Source organism: Lolium rigidum, chromosome 2 (assembly GCF_022539505.1).
Source record: "Lolium rigidum isolate FL_2022 chromosome 2, APGP_CSIRO_Lrig_0.1, whole genome shotgun sequence".
Lineage (NCBI taxonomy): Eukaryota > Viridiplantae > Streptophyta > Magnoliopsida > Poales > Poaceae > Lolium > Lolium rigidum.
In genome coordinates this window covers 33,600,905-33,623,243 of record NC_061509.1, presented here as the reverse complement: position 1 = coordinate 33,623,243, position 22,339 = coordinate 33,600,905, and the positions used below count along the sequence as shown (strand labels likewise).

Genomic DNA, 22,339 nt, shown 5'->3' with positions numbered 1-22,339 from the left:
ATATTTTCAAGTTTTCAAAAACGCTGCATTGAGCGTTTTGGGACGTCTCCGCTTTGTGCCTCGTCCATTCCCAGCCAAGTCCACTAAAATCACTCCCAAACATAAATTCAGATAGTTCACATTCAAAAGAGAATGTTCTGGCTCAAGTCATCGCGATCAAAGTAACAGTGATTAAAGTATTGGACACGATAATATTACAGACCGGAGATGCAAATTGAAGCTCGACACAGCGGTAGAAGTTGCGCATGGACATACAAGATTACGACGGCGCTGATGTGTGGTGTAGAAGCGTGTGTGCATGAGATGGGAGAAAGGGAAAAGAAAAGCGACATGAGAAGATATGCCTCTTTGTAAGGGCCCTAACCACTGACGTTACCGACGCTGGAGGATATATAGCTTCACGGAGGCGGACGACTGAGCGACCTGATCTCTCCGGTGCTTACAATCATTTTTTCTATCTAAATTTTGATAAATCTGAAAAGTCCTTTGTGAAATGGAGGAAATATAAGAATTTGTACCACAAAAAGAGAAATAAAAAAAACGAGCACGACACGCTCGGGCGGAGGGCATGACTCAGAAGTCTATTTTGATTCTTCTGCTAGTGTTTCACTGGTAGAAAAAGAGGCTTCCGTCCAGCTCCATTAGTCGCCAAACTATAGGAACCATTGTGTTCTCTTCATGTTATCGATCCGTGAGCTAAACTTAACATGTCGCATGACTCAGAAATGTATTTTGACTCGTCTGCTATCCACGATTAGTTAGTGATTATCAGTTGCTTTCAATCAGCCACGGCGAGAGCTACAACATCTGTAAATTTGTCTCGATGTGAGAAGCACACGTAGTTATCCAAATAAAGTTTTACTTCAGTTGCTATGTTGAAAGGGTGGATGAATTGACACGCATCATTATCGCTGGTTTATAAATGCACAATTTGTTGCGATTTGTCGCATCATTATTGTTCAGACTCCCTCGGCCCCTTCCACATATAGAGAGATTCGTGTTCAGAAAATTAGTAAGAGATCGATATGCAGATCGAGCTGGACGTTGAGTGGTTCCTGTTCGAACGTGAAGCGCTGGCATCTCGCGAGATCACCGCTTATTATTTTAGCTATGTCGATCTCGATCGAAGGGGTGATCTGGCCTCTCGTGCATCGTATATTTTGTTCAAGCCGATCATGTAAGTGTTTTTGTTTTTGCTAATAGTCGATCATACAAGTGTTAATCAGTGAGGAAGGTTTGCGTCGTCTGCTTCGGAACACGTGCCGCGGTGACGCCACCCTCCGACCTTCGTGATGCGGTTGATGCATGGTATATGACTGTCTTTGTGACACGGCCATGTAATCTTCTGCTGCTCTTGCCCTTTGTCTCACTGCTGTAAAACACATTTATGGTCCGGCCTCACCGCCTTTTTAACAAAGGAAATATATAAATATCATCATAGTATTAATTACATCTAGCTTCTGCAACAACATAGTACCTAAATGGTGATATAGATGTACATATCAGAAAAAAATACTGAAAAAAAAGTTCCACTACAATGATGTACTTTTGTAGCAGACCAAACACCACCAAGATAACACCAAAATTCCATCTTCTCCAAAGACGAGGAATAGTGCACATGCACCATCATCACCCTAATCATAGATCATAGGTATTAACTCAGAAAAAGTTCGCGCTCATAAAAATAATACCTTAACAAGACCATTATGAGGCAGAACCAATTAAGGACATACCTTAGGTTTTCACTCTGAAAGTTTAGACTATGAATTTCTACTGTGCTGGCACCCTCATTTGTCGATACCGCTGCTACAAGTTAAGAGCATCTCCAGTCGCGTCCCCCAAAGCGTCCCCCAAAGGGATTTGGGGCGCGCCGGACAAAAAAAGCGTTCCAGCCGCGTCCCCCAAAGCCCGTTTTTGTCCGGCGCGGCCCGATACGGTGTCCGGCGCCCCGAGCCCGTCCCCGTCCCACAGGGGACGCTTCGGGGACGCCGGACACAACGAAAAGCGAGGCGGGCTCCCACATGTCGGCGACTATTTGCATAAACCGTTGGTTCGCGCCTCTTTTCTCGTCGCTCCTTCCTTCCCGCGCCTCCCATCCCACCGCCGCCGCTGGATTTCCCGGCCGTTTGGGCGTCCGATCTCTGCCGAGAGTCGGCACCGTTGTCGCGGCTGGGGCTCCCGCCGGTCGTGCCGCCGCCGCCGCGTCGCCAGCCGCGTCCCGGAACGCGCCGTCAATCCGCCCCACCTCCGCGCACGTAAGGTGCTCGAGGACTTTCCGGGTAGGCGCGATTGGCCGCCGTTTGTTGCGTCATCCGCCTCGGCCGCAATTTTAACCATTGATTTTGCTTTAGCCATGGACAGCCGACGATGAGATGGTTGCCCCGTCGCCGGAGGACGAGCAAGCGTTCGACGACGACCTGCGGGAGCATTTGCCGATCATCGCGTCCCTCCGAGACATGCTTGACGCCGAGGCGGAGAAGAGGAAGAGGCCGCGCCGCGGAGGATCAAGGCCGGGAAGAAGGAAGTCAAAGCCCCGGCAGAGGATGGAGGGGCATGCCATGCCGCACAACGACTACTTCGCCGACGGGGCAACACATGCCGACAATTTTCGGCGCCGGTACAGGATGAGCAAGGGCCTGTTCATGAATATCCTCCACGGCGTTCGAGAGTTCGACCCCTACTTCAAGCTCAAGGTCGACGCTGTAGGCGTTCTCGAGTTCTCGTCCATTCAGAAGTGCACCGCCGCCATGAGGATGCTTGCATACGGAGCACTCGCCGATACACGTAACGACTACCTTCGCATGAGTGAGTCTACCGTCATTGAGTGCATGTACAAGTTTTGCCGAGCCGTGGTGGGAAAGTTTGACAAATACTACTTGAGAGGGCCAACCGAGGAAGAGACCGCAAGGATCATGGCATAAAATGCTGCCAGAGGATTTCCTGGAATGCTTGGAAGCATCGATTGCATGCACTGGGCATGGAAGAACTGCCCGTTTGCTTGGCAAGGTATATGCAAAGGGCGTCATGGATATTGCAGTGTGGTGCTTGAAGCTGTGGCAGATTATGACCTGTGGATTTGGCATTCTTTCTTTGGCATGGTGGGATCACACAATAACATCAACGTGTTGCAGCGGTCTCCGGTGTTCAGCAGACTAGTGGAAGGGCATGCTCCACCATGGAACTATGAGATCAATGGCCACCAATATACCAAAGGCTATTATCTAGCCGATGGTATATATCCAAAATGGGCCACTTTTGTCAAAACAATCTCGAATCCATCAGGTCTGAAGAATTCTCACTTTGCTACACGACAGGAGGCTTGCAGGAAGGATGTCGAGCGGGCATTTGGTGTGCTTCAAGCACAATTTGCCATTGTCCGGTACCGTGCTCTAAGCTGGTCTCACGACCAAATGTGGGAGGTGATGCAGGCTTGTGTGATCATGCACAACATGATCATCGAGGATGACCGTAAGAATCATGTTAGGTCACATGTTGGTCCCTATGAGTGTCAAGGCCCTCTCGCGGAGGTTGATCATGAGTTGCCTGCAGATTTTGCTGATTTTCTCGCCATGCACGCAGAGATCCGTGACAGCAATGTGCATGAGCAACTTCAAGCTGATCTCGTTGAGCATTTGTGGAGGATCAAAGGAAATACTGTGGCACCTTGATGTAGCATCTAGCCCTATTTATTATATTTGATTACTTGTTTTATTGTTTGTTGTAATTTAATTTGAAAACAATCCTCACAAACATTTTTATTCATATGCTACATTTGATATAAATGGTTTATGTGTTAATAAAATTATTTTAAATGTTTGGGGGCGGCGTTTGGGGGATGCGGCTGGGGAGCGACGTCCCCCAAACGCGACACAAACAAAACACGTCCCCCAAACGCTCAATCCAGCGCGGTTTGGGGGACGCTTTGGGGGACGCGGCTGGAGATGCTCTAAGAATTGTTGTATTGTGTTCCAAAATCTATTTACCTGTTGTACTATGGAAGGAGTTCTAACGGACTATGGCATGCCAAACGTGCTAGACGTAGCACATTATAACTCTATTTCGTGTCCGCCAAGAAAGAGAGTTGTTTGCCCCTATATATAGTCCAAGATAGTCATAGAATAGATGAGAGAAAGATACACCATATTGATAGCACGTAGAGGGTCTGTTCTCTCGTGTATTGTAATGCTCCTCCAATTATAGTGATACGCCGCCGTGCTTTTCGTGGTTTTTCCCGTTTGGGTTTTCCACGTAAAAATCTGTGTTCTTGTTGTTCGTTTGATCTACTTTTATTTGCGCGGTTTTATAACAAGTGGTATCAGAGCCTCAGGCTTCAAGTTCGATCCGCTGTTCTAGGAGACTTCTCTTCTAGGGCAGCATCGCACCGTGTTTGTTTGGATCAACCGTTGCAGCGTTACGGCGTGAAGAACTTTCCGGTTTGTGAGATTCAATCTTTGAGATCTGGCATAGTTTGTGTCGGCATTGTGAGCACCGTCTTTGGAGATCTATCCACCGACGGGATTTGTGCTGAGTGATTTATCGCGCGTTTCCGTCATGCGCTGCTCTGCCGTGTCTGATGGCAATTCTTCTTTGCTGTTCTGCCGACCAACCGAAGCACATGCGCCTTACTAGATCGATCGTTCGATCGATCAAGAAAGAACCAAGGCATTCTTGTCTGCACTTTCTTCCCACGTTCCGATCTGTTTCATGCTGCCGTGTTGGAGTCTGTTTCTGGCATGAATTAGCGAGGAGAAATCAATCTGCGGCAGTACTACTTCCCGTCCGTCCAGCCAAAGCAACTACAGCAACACGTCCAGATCGATCAACGCATCACCCGATCAAGTTCCCGAGCGAGGTATCAAAAGGCCATCTGCTAGTTCACGTGAAGCTGATATGCTACTTCTTCACGTGAAAACAATTTGGAACAGGACTGCTAGTTCAGATTTGTTTTTGGTCTTTTGACTTTCCGTGCTTCTTCCTCCAGCCCAAGAGACTATCAGGTGCTATCTTTTCTTAGTTTTTGCTCTGCAGTTTGGTTCTACAAAGAATTCTTCTGTGGCTTGTACTACTTTGTGATCACAGTTTTATCTACTTATGGTTATCATGAAGTACGATGTTCAGCTGTTGTATTATGACACAAGGTTTTCCCTATGGCAAGTCGAGATGCGAGCGTTATTGGCGCAAGCCGATGAGGATATACTGGATAGTTTTGAAAAATAAGCATATTGCTATTTTGGACCGATGAGAAGAAAGGAAAGGATTTCCGCACCACCTATGTTTGATATTTTACCGCTGGTATGATCATCATTTTTAATAGTTTTCAGTTCAAGGTGGAGTTTGGTGAATTATAGCCTGTTGGGAGATATTATGGATGCAAGTTTCAAATGTTATGTTGCTGCGATTATATGAAGAACACAATTCAGATATCAGAGAAAAAAAAATATGGAGGAGGTAATATTTATGCCTGTTGGTAGCTAGCATTATACTCTTTGCTCTCCGAGTTTTTTGCTGTTATGCATGTGAAGGTTTTGCTTTGTTATTTAAGTTCGTGATGAGGATTATTTGAGGTGCAAGAAGGAGATTGTTTTCTGCTAGATACTTGTTGACGTCAGAAACCCTCTGGCGGGCAGAGACGGGCAACACGGTAGAGCCGGGAACAACTGGGGCTGCGGCTGGCCCCAGTCCCTCTGAGCGACGGCCCGCAAAGCCTCCTGGTCGCACGCACCGATGTTTATCACAAGGGCGTGCCACCTGACCTATACCTGGTCAGGAAGGTGTGGATGATGCCTCGCTTAGTTTCCTGCAGGGCACACACGTAAACGTTAAATACGAGCCTCGATCGGCTCTCAGGTTATCCTGTGAATCGGCTCAAAGAGCCGATCCACCCATGATTCAGACGGGGTGTCCGAATATATGGTGGTCCTGCTTGATCAAGGTAAAGCTAATGAGATCTACGACGATTTAGGGTTTTCACCGCATAATCGGATCATCCTACTCCAAGTTGGGCCTCGCGCTCGCGCACGGTGATCATAAGCCGATCCTAGACAGGGCCTAAAAACCAACACGAGGTTGATCCCCGGAACATCCTTTCTAGGGCTAGCAAACGTCACCCTACACGCCGCTGGATCCTCCCCCCCTTTGTAAGGCCTAACTATTGCAGATATTAAACTAATCCTTGTAGAACAAGGAGCAATCGTAACGGATCAGATCTACTAAACTATGATCAAGCGGGGTGCCGCCCCTACGCCTAAGATAGGCGTAAGGGCGGCTAGACATGCAAGGGTTGCACTACGAAAGCATGCAGCATGAAGAACAATGCTAACCCTAACATGTCTAAGATAACTACGTTGCTCGCCATCAAAAAGGCTTCAGTACGAGCAACGCATGAACAACGTAGGCAGGCTTGTGCTGCCTAGATCGCAAGATGCGATCTAGGCAGCATGATGCTTACCGGTAGAAACCCTCGAGACGAAGGAGTTGGCGATGCGCCGAGATTTGTTTGTGGTTGAACGTTGGTTGTTGTTATTCCATAAACCCTAGGTACATATTTATAGTCCAGCGGACTTTCTAATGTGGGCGTGCACTAAACCGTGCACGAGATAAACTCTAACTTTTAATCTAGATACAATCTACCATAATTAAAGATACACGGGCAACCTAGCCCAAATTCTTCGTGCAAGGCCGCTTCATAGATCTTCCATGTGCAATCTTCCAAGCCCATCTTGATCGCGGCCCACCCCCTGATTTCGCCAAAATCTGGTGATAACACATGCCCCCCTAGTTTTGGTAATGATAATTTTAAAACCACTCTGTTTTTTCCTCGAAGGGTCATGTCGTGGCAGAGCAGAACCGTCGCAGTATGTTTCATCATGACGACTTGCCTTCCCAACTCCTCTGCACGATTTGACAGTTTTGGCACCACGCCCTCGAAAACTGTTCGCAAATTAAATCTCCATCCCCTTTATCTAACTGCATCGAACAGTTCTCCTCTTCGTCCTCCCCTCATTAGTACTCCCAAAAACCCTTCTGCGCACCATGTCTTCCTCTTCCTCCACCTCCTCGGAACTCTCCCTCGGGTCCTCCTCCTCCCGTGAGACGCCGCCGGACGTTCGCGCACCAGAAGAATGGGACATGGAAGACCACGCCTCCTCCATCTGGTCTGAGGACGATAAATCCTTGACCAGTGGGGAGAGCGACCTCCGCTTCCTCGCCGACGGGGAATCGGAGGAGGAGAGCGATGACGATCGCTTCTCCTGGGACGACTTCACCTCCTCCGAGGAGGTGAAGGAGGAGGAGGAGGAGGAGGACGAAGACAGCTCCTCCGACGAGCCGCCGGCCAAACGCCGCCACCTCTGGCCCGGGAACCTCAGCGACGTCGACAGTGACGACGACGTTGACGAAGAGGACGAAGACGACGAGGGTCCTGCCGGCGGTCGCTGGAGCAGCGATGACGAGCCGGCAGGGAGCAGCGCCGACAGTGGCGATGACGGCGACGACGACGACGAGGGCAGCAGCGGCCCCTAGATAGGATCTTAGCATAGGGCCAGCAGTAGCAGACGGGGCAATGTATCCCCTAGCATTTTCTTTTGAGAGCAATCAGCTCTTCTATGTAAGAAATCCGGTTTATCAATGAAGAAATTCCCCAATTTTGATTTTGCCGATCCCCTTTATGATAATTTAGCCGATTGTCTTTCGTACTAGTTCTGCCGATTGCCAAACTGGTCAATGCCAAATAAGCCGATAGCATCGCATCGGTCTCTCATGATAAATTCCGAGATAGATCAATCCGGGCTCAAGCTCCTGGTCAAACAGGGCCAGGCCATAATCGTGTAAACCCTAGGCCTTTCAGACATTCTTCTGCCGTATCCTTTCCTCCCAGGTCCTCTTTTCCTTAGAAGAGCCCTAGGACTGCTGCTGGATCAATTTAAACGCCGAAGCTGCCACTTCTGCAGGACAAGCATCACTTCTGTGGTGACGTTTTATAATCCTGCTCTGTTCTCTTTCAGCAACCATTGATCGACATCAAACTGGGATGCAAAGCCAACCGATTTTAGCAAAATCGGCTTTCCTATAGCAAAGGACCTCTCGTAGCAAGTTGCCCCCCGAGCCTCAGCCGGGGTGGAAATAACGATGAGGACCCGTAATTCAGGCAAACAGGCCTGGGCTCGACCATGTCCGAGAGTGCTATCGTGCGTGGCCAATCAATTGATCACCTTTCACCCGTTGACAGTTTATACAGCCGATTCAGCAGGCTAGTAATCTGGCGCTGAGTAGGTGCCCTCAACATAGTTCTAGGCTTGTCGCTGGATCGTCTTGCATACTGAAGCTGATAATTTTGCAACATCAGCACCATTCTCCAGGCAAGTTGTGATGCAGAGTTAGCCGATTCCAACAAAATCGGCTCCCCAGAACAGAGAACCTTCCAGGTGAGCTGCCCCCCCGAGCCAATAGCAGTGAGCCGACCACGTCGATCGTCCTCGGTTTCCAACTCGTAATGCAATTTCAGGGCGAATCGCCCTCCCCCGAGCTTCTTCAGTTCAACCCTAGCGCCTTGCTGATCAGATCGGCTCATAATCTTCGGCAGTCTGCAGCAATCTTCCGGTGAAGATGTCTCCGCATTTCTGACGCCCTCCAACCCTGGGCGCAACATCCCCCGGAAGTGACAGTGACAGCCGATGGCTTCGTCATCGGCGGTTCTCCTGGTCTTGGAAGAGATATGTTCCCTTCGTTAGGCCCACCCCTACCCTGCCCTTGCCGTTTAGTCAGGGTCTTAGAAGATGTCACGTTCCTCGCTGCTAACGCCGCTGATTTTGGAGACTTGCGAATGGGAATGAGGGGTCCTTGAAGGGAAGATCCACCCCCTGCTCCATTGATTCTTAAGTCGATGTCTGCATATCGGCTATGCTTGAAATTTTTTGAATTTTTTCGGCCGATTTGTATATCGGCCCCCATACTTCAATACTCCATCATCGATGAGACGTCTCTACTGCATATCCTCGTGTTTTATCCACCTGGGTGCCCCCCCGGAGCCGATTCTGTCAAGAGAATTGATGGTATCGGCTCTGTTGGATAACATGTCGAACCCAGGCAGAATGGATGGTGAGGATAATTTTGGCCGATCGCTAGAATCGGCCTCCCGTTGCTTTCTCGGTGAAGGTTTTGTAATGTCCCTTCACAAATCTTTTTTGGGGGCCGATCACAAGGATCGGTCTCGCTACGTTTATCCATCGACATTTGCTTCTGTTACACGGTCAGGCCGGTGGATAAAACCAGCCTAACCCCGTTCTTTGTCACGTCGATGCGCTCACGATCGTCCAAATTGATACCTGAGAGCGGCTCTTGGCCCGATGTCTCCCAAATGTCCATGCCGGCTGTTGAAACCTCGACTCGAATCATCCGCACGGACGACTTCTACTTCATCTCCATCCCACTGTATCAGGCATTGGTGCATCGTGGATGGAATGCAACAGTTGGCGTGGATCCAATCCCTCCCTAGTAGGACCGCGTAGGTACTCTTGCTATCGACGATAAAGAACGTCGTAGGGATAGTTTTTCTTCCTACGGTCAGATCCACATTCAGAACACCTTGTGCGTCAGATGCTTGGCCGTTGAAATCGCTCAGTGTTACGTTGGTCTTGATCAGATCCGAGCTGGAGCGTCCCAACCGACGTAGCATGGAGTATGGCATAATGTTGATCGCCGCTCCGGTGTCCACCAACATCTTGTTGACAGAGCTGCCCATTGATGTAACCTCGCACGTACGGGGCCTTCGGATGCCTGTAACTCCTTTCCTTTGGCTTCTCAAAGATGACCGGCCGTGGGCCGCAGCTCTAATTGCGCCACGAGTGCTTCATATAATCTTGGAGCGCTAAACTCCGATGGAAGAATGAAGACCATGTTTGTGCCAGCCGATGTATCATCATTGGCTTTCCTCTGCTTGGGGCGCCACTCTTTTCTTTGTGGCCGACCCTCTTCATCCGGGGCTCGCCGGATTTTGGCGGCCGGATCAGGCCGTGCCTTCCTTAGCGTGCGCAGTACAATCTTTCGGCTTCTTCCAACCCACGCAGACGCTGAACCCTTCGCTTTTGGGAACGGCCGAGCCCATCGTGGGCACCACCCGGGCCGATGATACTTATCTTCTTCATCATCGTCCTCTAGTTCCTCGAGATCTTCTACCCGAGCGGGCTCAGCATACTTGCTCCGAGGTGGGAGAGGCCCTAGACGCTCGAACACGGACACGTTAGCGGCGTCCTTCTTCCTCTGTTTGCATTCTGGGCAGTTCTCGATTGTTGGCAATCGGCTCATTCCTGAGTCCCAGCAATGTTTGAAGAACGGACAGCTCCAGTGCCTATCCATGTTATCCTGCCCCCTTGACCTTCCTTCAGTGCGACGATTGTACCCGTCGTCGCTTCTATCATGTTGACGGTACCTCCTGACCTCTGCATCAGACCGACAATTCCTCTCACCATCTACGTCGTAGCGCCGACGTCGGTCGTGCTGCTGCTCATATTTGTCGAGGAGGCGCTCGGAGAGTGGACGTTGATACCGCACGCTTCTCATTCCCTCCCCTGCCGGGTACCGCTCGTCATCATCTTGGGGCCGGTCGCGTGGATCGGCCTCCTCTTCATCTTTGCCACGGGAGTGGCTGCTTTCTGCTTCATCTTTGCCATGGCGGCTTGCAAGCCCTGCCATGTTGACACCAAAGGAGGACTTCGGCTGGCCTATGGAGTGGCTGAGATCCACCATATTGACGCCAGGCGACGGACTTGAGTCTCTAGCGAGCTTGATATCGTGCGGCCGGGTCTTCTCAGAGGAGCCGATGAGTTCGGCTTTGAGGGTTGCCTTGACCTCGTCATGTTTCCTTTTGAGCTCTTCGGGCAGATCCTCGTACTTCAGCGACCTGGTGCGTTCTTCTGACGGGGCGGACAGGTCCACTCCATCGAGTGCGCCTTCAGGTGTGAAACCCTTCCACCTGACGCCATGGGAGCGGGTTCGGTGGAGGGAGCCGATGAGTTCGGCTTCGAGGACCGCCTTGATTTCGTCATGCTTCTTCTTGAGGTCATCAGGCAGGTCCTCGTACTTGACCGGAGTGCTTCCCGCCATCTCGGATGTAGATGGCGATGTCGTGGCTGTCGAAGGCGGTCCCGCCAGGCGTGCCAGAATGTGTTGACGTCAGAAACCCTCTGGCGGGCAGAGACGGGCAACACGGTAGAGCCGGGAACAACTGGGGCTGCGGCTGGCCCCAGTCCCTCTGAGCGACGGCCCGCAAAGCCTCCTGGTCGCACGCACCGATGTTTATCACAAGGCGTGCCACCCGACCTATACCTGGTCAGGAAGGTGTGGATGATGCCTCGCTTAGTTTCCTGCGGGGCACACACGTAAACGTTAAATACGAGCCTCGATCGGCTCTCGGGTTATCCCGTGAATCGGCTCAAAGAGCCGATCCACCCATGATTCAGACGGGGTGTCCGAATATATGGTGGTCCTGCTTGATCAAGGTAAAGCTAATGAGATCTACGACGATTTAGGGTTTTCACCGCATAATCGGATCATCCGACTCCAAGTTGGGCCTCGCGCTCGCGCACGGTGATCATAAGCCGATCCTAGACAGGGCCTAAAAACCAACACGAGGTTGATCCCCGGAACATCCTTTCTAGGGCTAGCAAACGTCACCCTACACGCCGCTGGATCCTCCCCCCCTTTGTAAGGCCTAACTATTGCAGATATTAAACTAATCCTTGTAGAACAAGGAGCAATCGTAACGGATCAGATCTACTAAACTATGATCAAACGGGGTGCCGCCCCTACGCCTAAGATAGGCGTAAGGGCGGCTAGACATGCAAGGGTTGCACTACGAAAGCATGCAGCATGAAGAACAATGCTAACCCTAACATGTCTAAGATAACTACGTTGCTCGCCATAAAAAAGGCTTCAGTATGAGCAACGCATGAACAACGTGGGCAGGCTTGTGCTGCCTAGATCGCAAGATGCGATCTAGGCAGCATGATGCTTACCGGTAGAAACCCTCGAGACGAAGGAGTTGGCGATGCGCCGAGATTTTTTTGTGGTTGAACGTTGGTTGTTGTTATTCCATAAACCCTAGGTACATATTTATAGTCCAGCGGACTTTCTAATGTGGGCGTGCACTAAACCGTGCACGAGATAAACTCTAACTTTTAATCTAGATACAATCTACCATAATTAAAGATACACGGGCAACCTAGCCCAAATTCTCCGTGCAAGGCCGCTTCATAGATCTTCCATGTGCAATCTTCCAAGCCCATCTTGATCGCGGCCCACCCCCTGATTTTCGCCAAAATCTGGTGATAACAATACTACAACATTTAGTACTGTAAGTTTCAGTGCAATTCAGTTGTCTTTGCTCTTTCAAGAGGGGTCTATTGCAGAGTTGAAGCTCCATTGCATGTTAAGGTTCCTTTATCCGACAGTTGTTCTACAGAGACAGTTTTGACCATGTCATGGATTTTTCATTAACCTTTAAGTCGGCAGTTTTTGGTGTACGTGATGCCCTTCGTACCAGATGCTCTTGCATGGGTATGTTTGCCGAGGTTTGTGCTTTCAGTTTTGTAGCACGTTCAGATTCCATGAGATGAGTTCTTCACAATGTTATGTGCACGAAGATGTTGCATTATGAGCTATGCGCTCGTTCAGGCACCACAAGAGATATGATGACTTATGTCATTTGATGTTTGAGCAGTTTCATTTTTCCCTTGAGGTCACTGCCACAGACTCAGACATTTGCTAGGGTTTTATAGGATACCCAGGTTCATATGTCTGCTTTGTTGACAGCTGTGTTGTTTTCTAGACCCAAGATTGATTTGCTCAATTTGACTTCATGAGAAGTTTATTAGTCCTATGGACGTTTCAAGGCACAAGGTTTACTTGTGATGATGACTTTAGTTGAGGAGTTGAATGTTATCTATGAGGGTTGCAAGGGATTTCGGCTCAAGGTGGAGTTTGTTGTATTGTGTTCCAAAATCTATTTACCTGTTGTACTATGGAAGGAGTCCTAACGAACTATGGCATGCCAAACGTGCTAGACGTAGCACAGTATAACTCTATTTCGTGTCCGCCAAGAAAGAGAGTTGTTTGCCCCTATATATAGTCCAAGATAGTCATAGAATAGATGAGAGAAAGATACACCATATTGATAGCACATAGAGGGTCTGTTCTCTCGTGTATTGTAATGCTCCTCCAATTATAGTGATACGCCGCCGTGCGTTCCGTGGTTTTTCCCGTTTGGGTTTTCCACGTAAAAATCTGTGTTCTTGTTGTTCGTTTGATCTACTTTTATTTGCGCGGTTTTATAACAAGAATTACCAAGTCAAAACATCATCGCTGCCAGGACTCCAATCACCATTAACAATCCTCAAAGATTGGCTTCCATGCCATTCCCCGTGACTGACTTCACCATGGAATTGAAGACATGTCCCACGATGACAACAGATTGCAGAGCTTTCCGTCGCTTCCTCTGAAACCAAACGGTCAGAAACACATGGTTGCGCGTGCCCGAATACATCCAATCTGGCAATCTCCGGCATGTCATCCATTGGAGTTCGACGGCGGAGCCTTCCGGAACTCGACACTCTGAATAAATCAATGAAGACATGAAACAAGCAGTTCTTTGCCATGGCGAGAGAGGGATCCTAGGACAACCTCCTCCAACAACTCCCACGCTAGCAACCAACTCCCAGCAGGGCAAGTCGACACACTGGCCATGGCCACTGTTGACCCCACAATGCCACGAGGCCGGTAGACTGGGCCACCACCTCCAAGGCTAACAACGACGGCATCACCATGGTGCCAGTCCATTGTAGCAGCTCGGCAACTCATAACCGTGGTACCATACCCACAACCCCGCCGAGGCTCAAGACCCTAGTTGGATTTGGATCTAGCCACCACAAGGCCAAGGAGCTCCACCCCCATAGTCAACGAATCGGGATCGTCAATGGAAGGCCGTAGCACCATGCCGCAACTGAAAATCAATGTCGTCACCAGTGCCGCAAGGAGAGGGAGGTACCGCCCGCAAAAAAAAAATCCCCGCTGCCGCAGGCACCGCTCAGGCTTTACCCGGTGGTGTCTCCAGATGGAGGCGAAAAGAGGAGGAGGGATGGATGGGACCGACGGCTAGGGTTAGGGAGGAGTAGGAGGGTCTTCACTCCTATAAAACTCATCTATGGTATGCCCCTTTGTCTCAATATATTCATGTGGGAAACCTGTCTTCAAGTGAAAGTTCGGAAAAAAGTGTGGAAGATTCATCACTTCCCCAAGGTAAGAAGACCATCCACATCTTCTACAATAGTACAATCTTTGGTTGTCTTTTTAGTAATTAATGAGAAGTAAATTAACTTTTGTGTGAAATTATGCTATAGAAAGACATGTGATATATTGGAGAAATTATCCTTCTCTCATTTTCTTAAAGATCCTTTCTTGGCGAAAGGAAACCAACTTTTTCTTTCTTCATTCTCTGGTGATAGCTCTAAGGAAAGGCTAATGACACCACATTAGACATGCCCTACATCCTAATAATTTCATTCGACTTATGGGTGCCTAGCTATATTTATTGAGAGGTTAAAGATGCCAATGAGTTAACGTGAGTTCGTTCCGCAAAGGGGTCTCTAAGGGCATGTACAATGGCATAGAAGACACGACTGCCCTTAGTCCTCCACATCATCAAGAGTAGTCAATAGCTGTAATGTGTAATGCACTCCTTATAATTAACGAGAATTAATTAAATTTTAGTAAACATTACATTGCTAAGGGAAGACATGTGATACAATGCTGAAAATCGCCTTCTCTTATTTTCTATAGGATCGACCCTTAGCTAAGGGAATAAATTCTTTTTCACTATTCTTTCTCCTCCAACTCAGCAACAATTTTTGAGGCAGCCCTAAGAGAAGACTGGCGTCACCCCATCGTATATGCCCTAATGGGTGGTTACATAAGAGAATGGAGTGTGCTCCGGTGCCCAGAAGTTTTCTTATGTATTTCAAGAATTCTACAATCCAAAATTGTTAATATGGTTGCTAAAATCACTAAATTATCGAGGTTTCTTAGCGTGGTTGTTGCTAGCAGTGGTGCAAATATATTATCCAACCCTTTGCAATAGATAAATGGGGGTTTTCAAGCAAATAGATCGACATGTAAATCATGGAAAGTGTTTTCTTAAAATTTTCAAACTTTTTTTGGACTTACGAAAATACTAAGATATCAAATATTTTAAGGAGGGAATATCATTTCTTGTTACAATAGGGAACATCATAGTTATTTTTGTTGATAATCTTATTTGATACTAAACATGTATACTACACTGAGGTGTGAATGCGCTAAACCACGCCAGATACGATGGTCAAGCAAATAGCTAACTCGGATCCATCTTGCTCTACTCCAGCGCATCTCCCAACCGGAAGAAAGGAGTGGCCTCCGCCCATCATCAACGGCGACCATCAACCATCTGACCCCTCTCTTGGTTTGATAGAGGTGATATTTTTCCCCTCTTCCCATCTCCTGGATTATTCGTGCTTCATCTCTCGTGGGAAACCATAGCTGCATTTTCCTCCCGAAACTCTATCAGTATTGTCTTGATGCGGCTACGGGTGCTCATCTGAGGGGAGGCTAGATTATGGACGTTTGTGAGGTAACTCCCCAATTATAAGATCCTATATGCTCCCCACCTCTTTCGATCCCCCATTTTATTTTGAGCAATTTGTTTTAATATGCTCCGTTTGGAGAATTGGCCAATTGCGAAATTGACGGTGATTTCCATTATTTGTTACTACTGATGTTTCTATGTTCTATACCGAGACGACCCCATCCCCATGTGTGGATGGTGAATCACTTGAGAATTGCCTGACATTGATGGTCTCCAAGGTATCCAAGGTACTTGACGAAAACAACCTCTTCACCGCGTCACTCCTCCGCGTGGGCTTCCCCACCACACTTGCCCACACCGCCCTCATCTGCAAGTGTTGGTTCCACCTCGCCTCCAACTACAAGCTATTATGCCGCTTCCACAAATGCCATCAACGAAGCCTCTTTGGCTTCTATATCAAGGCTAGGGAGAATGTGAGACTGGATGCACGCTTCATCCCGATGATGCCAACTAACGTACGTGTACATTTGCCGATCCCCTCATCTTGGCAGTAGCTAGGATATATGAGTTTGTTGGTTCACTAAGCTACCCATGATGTGTAACTAGTGTCATCATATTCGTCACCACGAGGGAACAAATATATTCCATGTTGTAATGGCAAGTTGAAACTCCAATAATTAGACCTATAACATGTTAACTCAAGTGAAATCATAACTTGGAAGAGGTGGTGTACGTACAGGTGAACATGCATCACAATGGCTAACAAATCAGGTGAAAATAATCGTAAATGGCCGATACCACAGTACAAGTCACATTTGGATTCTGTACCTGGAAACAGTGCGAAAAATACGGGGAACATATTGGAAGGATAGTGGGTTAGTGACTGAAACAAATATATTGGAAGGAATGACTAATTAACACGTACGTACGTGTCAAAGTGATCGATCAGGGCTTCATTATATACGCTGCCACTTCAGCATTGCCGTTGTTAATCAAACTTGTGATATATATTCGCTAGTAGGGGACACCATGCATAATTCCTTGGTCCCAAGCTGCCCACGTCCATTCCTCGAATTCGATCGCTGTCAGTGTATCTCCGAAGATCAGGCATCCCGGCCCAATCGTTAACTCTCTCTATATATTTGTTGCAGCGCGCGCGTCCATGCAGCTTGTGAAAAACCCAGAAGCGCGCATATGATATGCACTTTCTCTCCTCGATCAGTCTTCGATCTCACTGAAGTACACCATCGAGAGTGTTTGAAGATCACCAAAATATATCCGGCTCATCCAACGCGCGCCATCTCAGAGCCCTCTAGCTAGCTAGAGACTAGAACCTTCCGCGCCCCCATGGCCGTGGTCGCGGGGTTGCCGCCGGCGCAGTCTGACTCGCTGTGGTCGACGCTGGAGGACCAGCGTGGAGACGTCCCGCTGCTCTCGTCGGCCTGGAGCCTGCCGGGTGAGGCGGAATGGCGGGCCAAGAAGGGGTTTCTTGGCCGTGCCTGCTCCGCGGTGGCACGGCTACCGGAGGCGCTGGCTGCCGGGGCCACAGAGATCTGGGCATTCGTGCGGGCTGACCGCCGGAGGCCCGTCTTTGCGGCCAAGGTCGGGCTCGCGCTCGCCATCATCTCGCTGCTCATCTTCCTCCATGAGCCGGAAGAGATCGTCAGCCACTCCATCTGGGCCATCCTCACCGTCATCTTCATCTTCGAGTTCAGCATCGGTACGTCGCACACACCAGTCCGCCACTAACTCCCTCTCATGCTTAGGTTAACGGGGTGATCCGCACTTCTGCTCCGGTGCACCACCCTTAACAAAACTTTGGCCGCAATAAAAATAAGAACGGTGGAGTTCTTTTCACACCCCTTCCTAAGCGAGGGTACGATCATAAAATTAAAAAATCTGACATATACGTGCAGCCCTGGAGTGGCCCGTATGGTCCGCGTTGTCTTGCACGAGGGTACCTTCCATCGATGGATTGGCGGATCTGGAGCGGCTACGATATCACATATCACAACGATGGCGGAGCATACCGGCACGTGTAGCACCCTTAATAGCAGGATCTCTGCCGGCATAGCGATTGCGTTGCCCAGTGGAGCCATCGTCGGATCCCAACAGATGTACGCAACCAATAGGTTTCAAAACCACGCATGCACAACGTGGGGTGGTAATTAGGCAACTTGGATGGTTATCTGGTCACGTGACTTTTTTTCTAGCACGTATAGATATTGTATGTCTATATGTATACAAATGAAACGAATATACATGGGCTGAATATGAGTTTCGGCGGACCTGAGGTAAGAAAAACCCAGCATATAACGCCTCAACTTCATTTGAGGAGGAGCACCGGAGGGTCAACTTATTCACTTCGCTACTTGATCTCGTAACGCTAGTAAACCAGCTTCTTTCACACACACTATTTATGCCCTGTGAAGTGTGTGTGGAGCATAGTCATTTTAGCTGGGGTTAAACAATTCACGTGCGATTCTGATCTAATTCTGCCGAACATAATTTTACATGATGGAGTGAGCAAGATTCCAATCTGGAGATTCGAGAAGTATCCGATCTTTCCTTCTAATAGAAGTTTATGTCAACTGTCTCTATAAACGTAGTCCTCCCGGCCGGCAAAAAAAAAGTACTCCCTTATGTGTCAGCAACAGCGACAAGTAGTCTTCCATCCAGATTCAGATCATACACGTACGTGGAGTCGTGGACAGGATATACCGTGTGCATATATGCATCCACACTCCATGTCACCCTCCAGATTTGTCCCCCATAATGGTAGAAGAAAAATGAGAAATCATTTGCTATTTTTCATATACAGTGTAAAATGTGTACATACTTCAGGGATGCTCCGCCGGATATACCTGTGTCAGCATTAGAAGTGTTCAATGCACCCAAAACTCATGAGTGTGAGCCCTCTTTTGAAAATTTTGAAACTCCCACCGTACCCAAAACAAAATAGGTTGCTCGATATATACATTGAGATTTTATGCAAAAATTTAGTTTGAAAATACCTGTACATAAGTATACTGTCACAAATTTGTTTTTATAGCCCAAAACATTACGAGTTTTCTATCGAAACTTCGCACAGGTATATTGACCATGTATACATATTCCCGTAATAAATTTTGGAATTTTTTAAAACTCAAAAGTACATTTTTAAAGAAGCACACTGGTGCCCAGGTGCACCAAATCTACACCCCTCTCTCTCTCTCACTCTTGTTCCGGCGTTATGTTTCAGTCTTTTCAATATATCTAACATGTACAACCATTATTCTTATTTTGTCTTGTTTCAAAGTTCATAGAGCATATAAGTAACAATACATTATATCCAAACGTATGGGCTACCTTGCTTACTTTCGTTTCGTAGCACATCAAACTTGCTACATTCGAAATTATAGTATCTCTAGTTTATTTTTGACATGGTTGACTAATATCATCTGACTCGAAAGTTTGATTTATAATTTGTTAGAATTCTTGTGTATTACTGAGATCTTCAGAATGAACCCCAATTTCGTTGTGTGTGTGTGCGCGTGCGCATCCGCGGGTACTTCAAGCATGTTACAAATGGATTTGAACATAAATGTGGATAATTTTTTTTTCAAGTGTATTGATATTCACAAGTGTTCGAGAAAGTAACATGTTGATTAATTCTATGTAAGTAGGAAAACATGTCTCAAGTAAGTTATTTTTTTTTGGATTGAACCATTTTTACCAAACAAGGCTATCGTTTTCTGTGATGTGGTTTTTCATAATATCGTTGTGGGGTGGAGTAGAAAGTAGGAACCAAAAATAATGATAGTGATGTTTTCTTTAGCTTGCTACATATGGGGTGTTTACTTCCATAGTTGAAGTGGTTGTGGAGATGCACATATTATTTTATGTTAGTTCATCTCATTATTTTCAACTTATAATAATGAGTGTTGGAAAGTACACCACAAAGCTTTACTAGTACTAGAGATCCTAGTTTAATGACTGGAACAATGATTGTAGAATTCGCGCAAATGCATGTTTCGAAGTATGTATTTCTTACCTCTTAATATGGAGGCGTTGGCATGCAGTTATTACTTAGCAACTCCATTTTGTTGGTTTGCATAAACACCATATTTATGCAAAAAAAAGTATCAATTATTTATGATGATTTTGTATACCTGAATCTAATTGTGGACCTATATTTATTTATGCTATTTTTTACTTTGTCAACACGTTCAAAAAGAATGAGTACTGTGTTTTGTTAATTCAGTCCACTATTATGCAGGTGCAACATTAAACAAATGTTTCAACAGAGGATTAGGAACACTTACTGCTGGAGGTCTTGCACTAGCAGTTGCTGTATTGTCTAAGAACTTGGGGAAAATGGAAGACATGATTCTCATTACGAGCATCTTTACTATTGGTACGTATATCATTTCCTGGTGCATTTCGTATAAGTGTATCAGACTTGTAGGCTAATGCTTATCAATTTTTAACTCTAGCTTTTTGCACAAACTTGGCCAAGCTACATCCAAAGATGAAGCCTTATGATTATGGATTTCGTATATTCTTGGTGACATACGTTATTGTCATGGTCTCTGGATACAACACACGGAAGATCACTGACAAGGTTGTAAGTAGATTTTTATTGATTGCTCTTGGTACTGCTCTCACTGTTGGAATCAATATATGTATTTACCCAATCTGGTCTGGAGAGGATTTGCACAATTCAGTCGCGAAGAATTTTGCCGGTGTTGCAAAATCGTTAGAAGGTATAACCATTAGTCGTACGACACACCACTCTAAAGACCATGCCTTACAATTATACTATTTCTCACATCGCACAATTTTTTGTTGCTCTGTGTACATATGTCTTGTACACTACTCTTAAAATCTTGTAACACCAAAGCACTGCCTATGAATACACACACCATAATACTAGTGTTTCACTTCAAAAAGGTATAAAAAAATTGTTATGGTGTCATTGGAATGCCATGGATAGTGGATACATCTGAGTTTTACGATTTATTGCTGATTTGGCTACTCACTGTAGGTTGTGTCGATGAATACCTGAAATGCGTGGAGTATGAAAGGATACCATCAAGACTACATACATATCAAACTTCTGATGATCGTCTATATAGTGGGTACAGGGAAGCTGTCGAGGCATCAGTAAAAGAGGAAACCCTGGTGCGATACAGCTCTAAAGCTAACACTTCTATTCAGATGGTCTCACCTTTTTTAGTCTGTTTTGAATTGTTTTATTTGTTTTTGTTTCTAGTTAGGTTTTGCTATATGGGAACCACCCCATGGCCCTTACAGAATGATGGGCTATCCTTGGAAGAGCTTCACGAAAGTTGGTGGAGCATTGAGGCATTGTTACTTTGCAGTCATGGCATTGCATGGTTGCATTCATTCAGAAATTCAGGTTGGCTAATATAGTTTCCTTATTGACCAGTTGAAGTTCTTTATTTATTCCTTAGTAAATATATATTTGATTTTATTTCTAGGCATCGCCAGAAAAGAGAAAGGTCTTTATTGCACAAATTCATAAAGTTGGAAGAGAAGGTGCTAAAGTGTTGTGTGAGATTGGAAACAATGTCAAGACAATGACCAAGTTGAGGTCTTCAAATATTTTATTTGAAGTCCACTTGGCAGCTGAGGAGTTGCAAAAAAAGATTGATGAGAAGTCATATCTTCTGGTGAATATTGAAAGATGGAACACTAGCAAGCCAGCTGAAGGAATAAATGATGCCATCAATGGTAGTAATGTCCATGCCAAAGAAATAAACAATGAAGTGACCGAACCTAAAATTGCTGATCAAATTTTGGTGAACCATTATAAGAGTTTGCCTGCTAGTTCATTTGTTAGCATATATGATTCTCAATCAAAAATGGATGATTACAAGGCACTACTATCTTGGCCTGCTCGAAGATCATTCCATCCAAACTTCCCACTTGAAGCTGAAGAGTCAAAAACATATGAAAGTGCAAGTGCCTTATCCCTGGCCACATTTGCCTCACTTCTAATCGAGTTTGTTGCCCGGTTACAAAATCTTGTTAATGCATTTGAAGAGCTGAGTGACAAGGCTAACTTCAAGGAGCACACGGAAGAGCCTTCTGCAGTTATAAGAGCAAGTTTAATAGTATAGCTAATTGTTGGCTATAAGCTATGTGCCATGTAGCTAACATAGAGCCAACATGTATAATAGTGAGCTATAAATATGTACTACTTTATCAATGTGTGGTCCAGATTTACTATCACAAAATGTCTATGAGCACGTGCAAGAGCTAGCTCGTGCATGAGAGCTGGTGGTAGTGAAGGAGATATGCCCTAGAGGCAATAATAAAAGTAGTTATTATTTATATCTCTATGTTTATGATAAATGTTTATATATCATGCTAGAATTGTATTAACCGAAACATTAGTACATGTGTGATATGTAGACAAACAAGAAGTCCCTAGTATGCCTCTTAAACTAGCTTGTTGATTAATGGATGATTAGTTTCATAATCATGAACATTGGATGTTATTAATAACAAGGTTATATCATTATATGAATGATGTAATGGACACACCCAATTAAGCGTAGCATAAGATCTCGTCATTAAGTTATTTGCTATAAGCTTTCGATACATAGTTACCTAGTCCTTATGACCATGAGATCATATAAATCACTTATACCGGAAAGATACTTTGATTACACCAAACACCACTGCGTAAATGGGTGGCTATAAAGGTGGGATTAAGTATCC

General features: G+C 46.4%; 1 protein-coding gene across 1 annotated transcript; it reads left to right on the top strand.

Moving 5' to 3' along the window:
- The first annotated feature begins 16,957 nt into the window (after positions 1–16,957).
- LOC124689472 (aluminum-activated malate transporter 9-like) lies at positions 16,958–21,735 on the top strand. The gene is made up of 6 exons (XM_047222997.1): positions 16,958–17,330; positions 19,869–20,006; positions 20,086–20,355; positions 20,637–20,773; positions 20,865–21,011; positions 21,094–21,735. The coding sequence occupies exons 1-6, from the start codon at positions 16,958–16,960 to the stop codon at positions 21,733–21,735; spliced, it is 1,707 nt and encodes a 568-aa protein (XP_047078953.1).
- The last annotated feature ends 604 nt before the right edge of the window (positions 21,736–22,339 follow it).

What these genes read in the sequence shown, in the direction of transcription:
- LOC124689472 (XM_047222997.1), top strand. Translation starts at nt 16,958, where the DNA reads ATGGCCGTGGTCGCGGGGTTGCCGCCGGCGCAGTCTGACTCGCTGTGG. An exon ending in TACGAGCATCTTTACTATTG is followed by an intron (nt 20,007 to 20,085) that starts GTACGTATATCA and finishes TTTTAACTCTAG; the next exon opens with CTTTTTGCACAAACTTGGCC. An exon ending in CAGTAAAAGAGGAAACCCTG is followed by an intron (nt 20,774 to 20,864) that starts GTGCGATACAGC and finishes TTTTGTTTCTAG; the next exon opens with TTAGGTTTTGCTATATGGGA.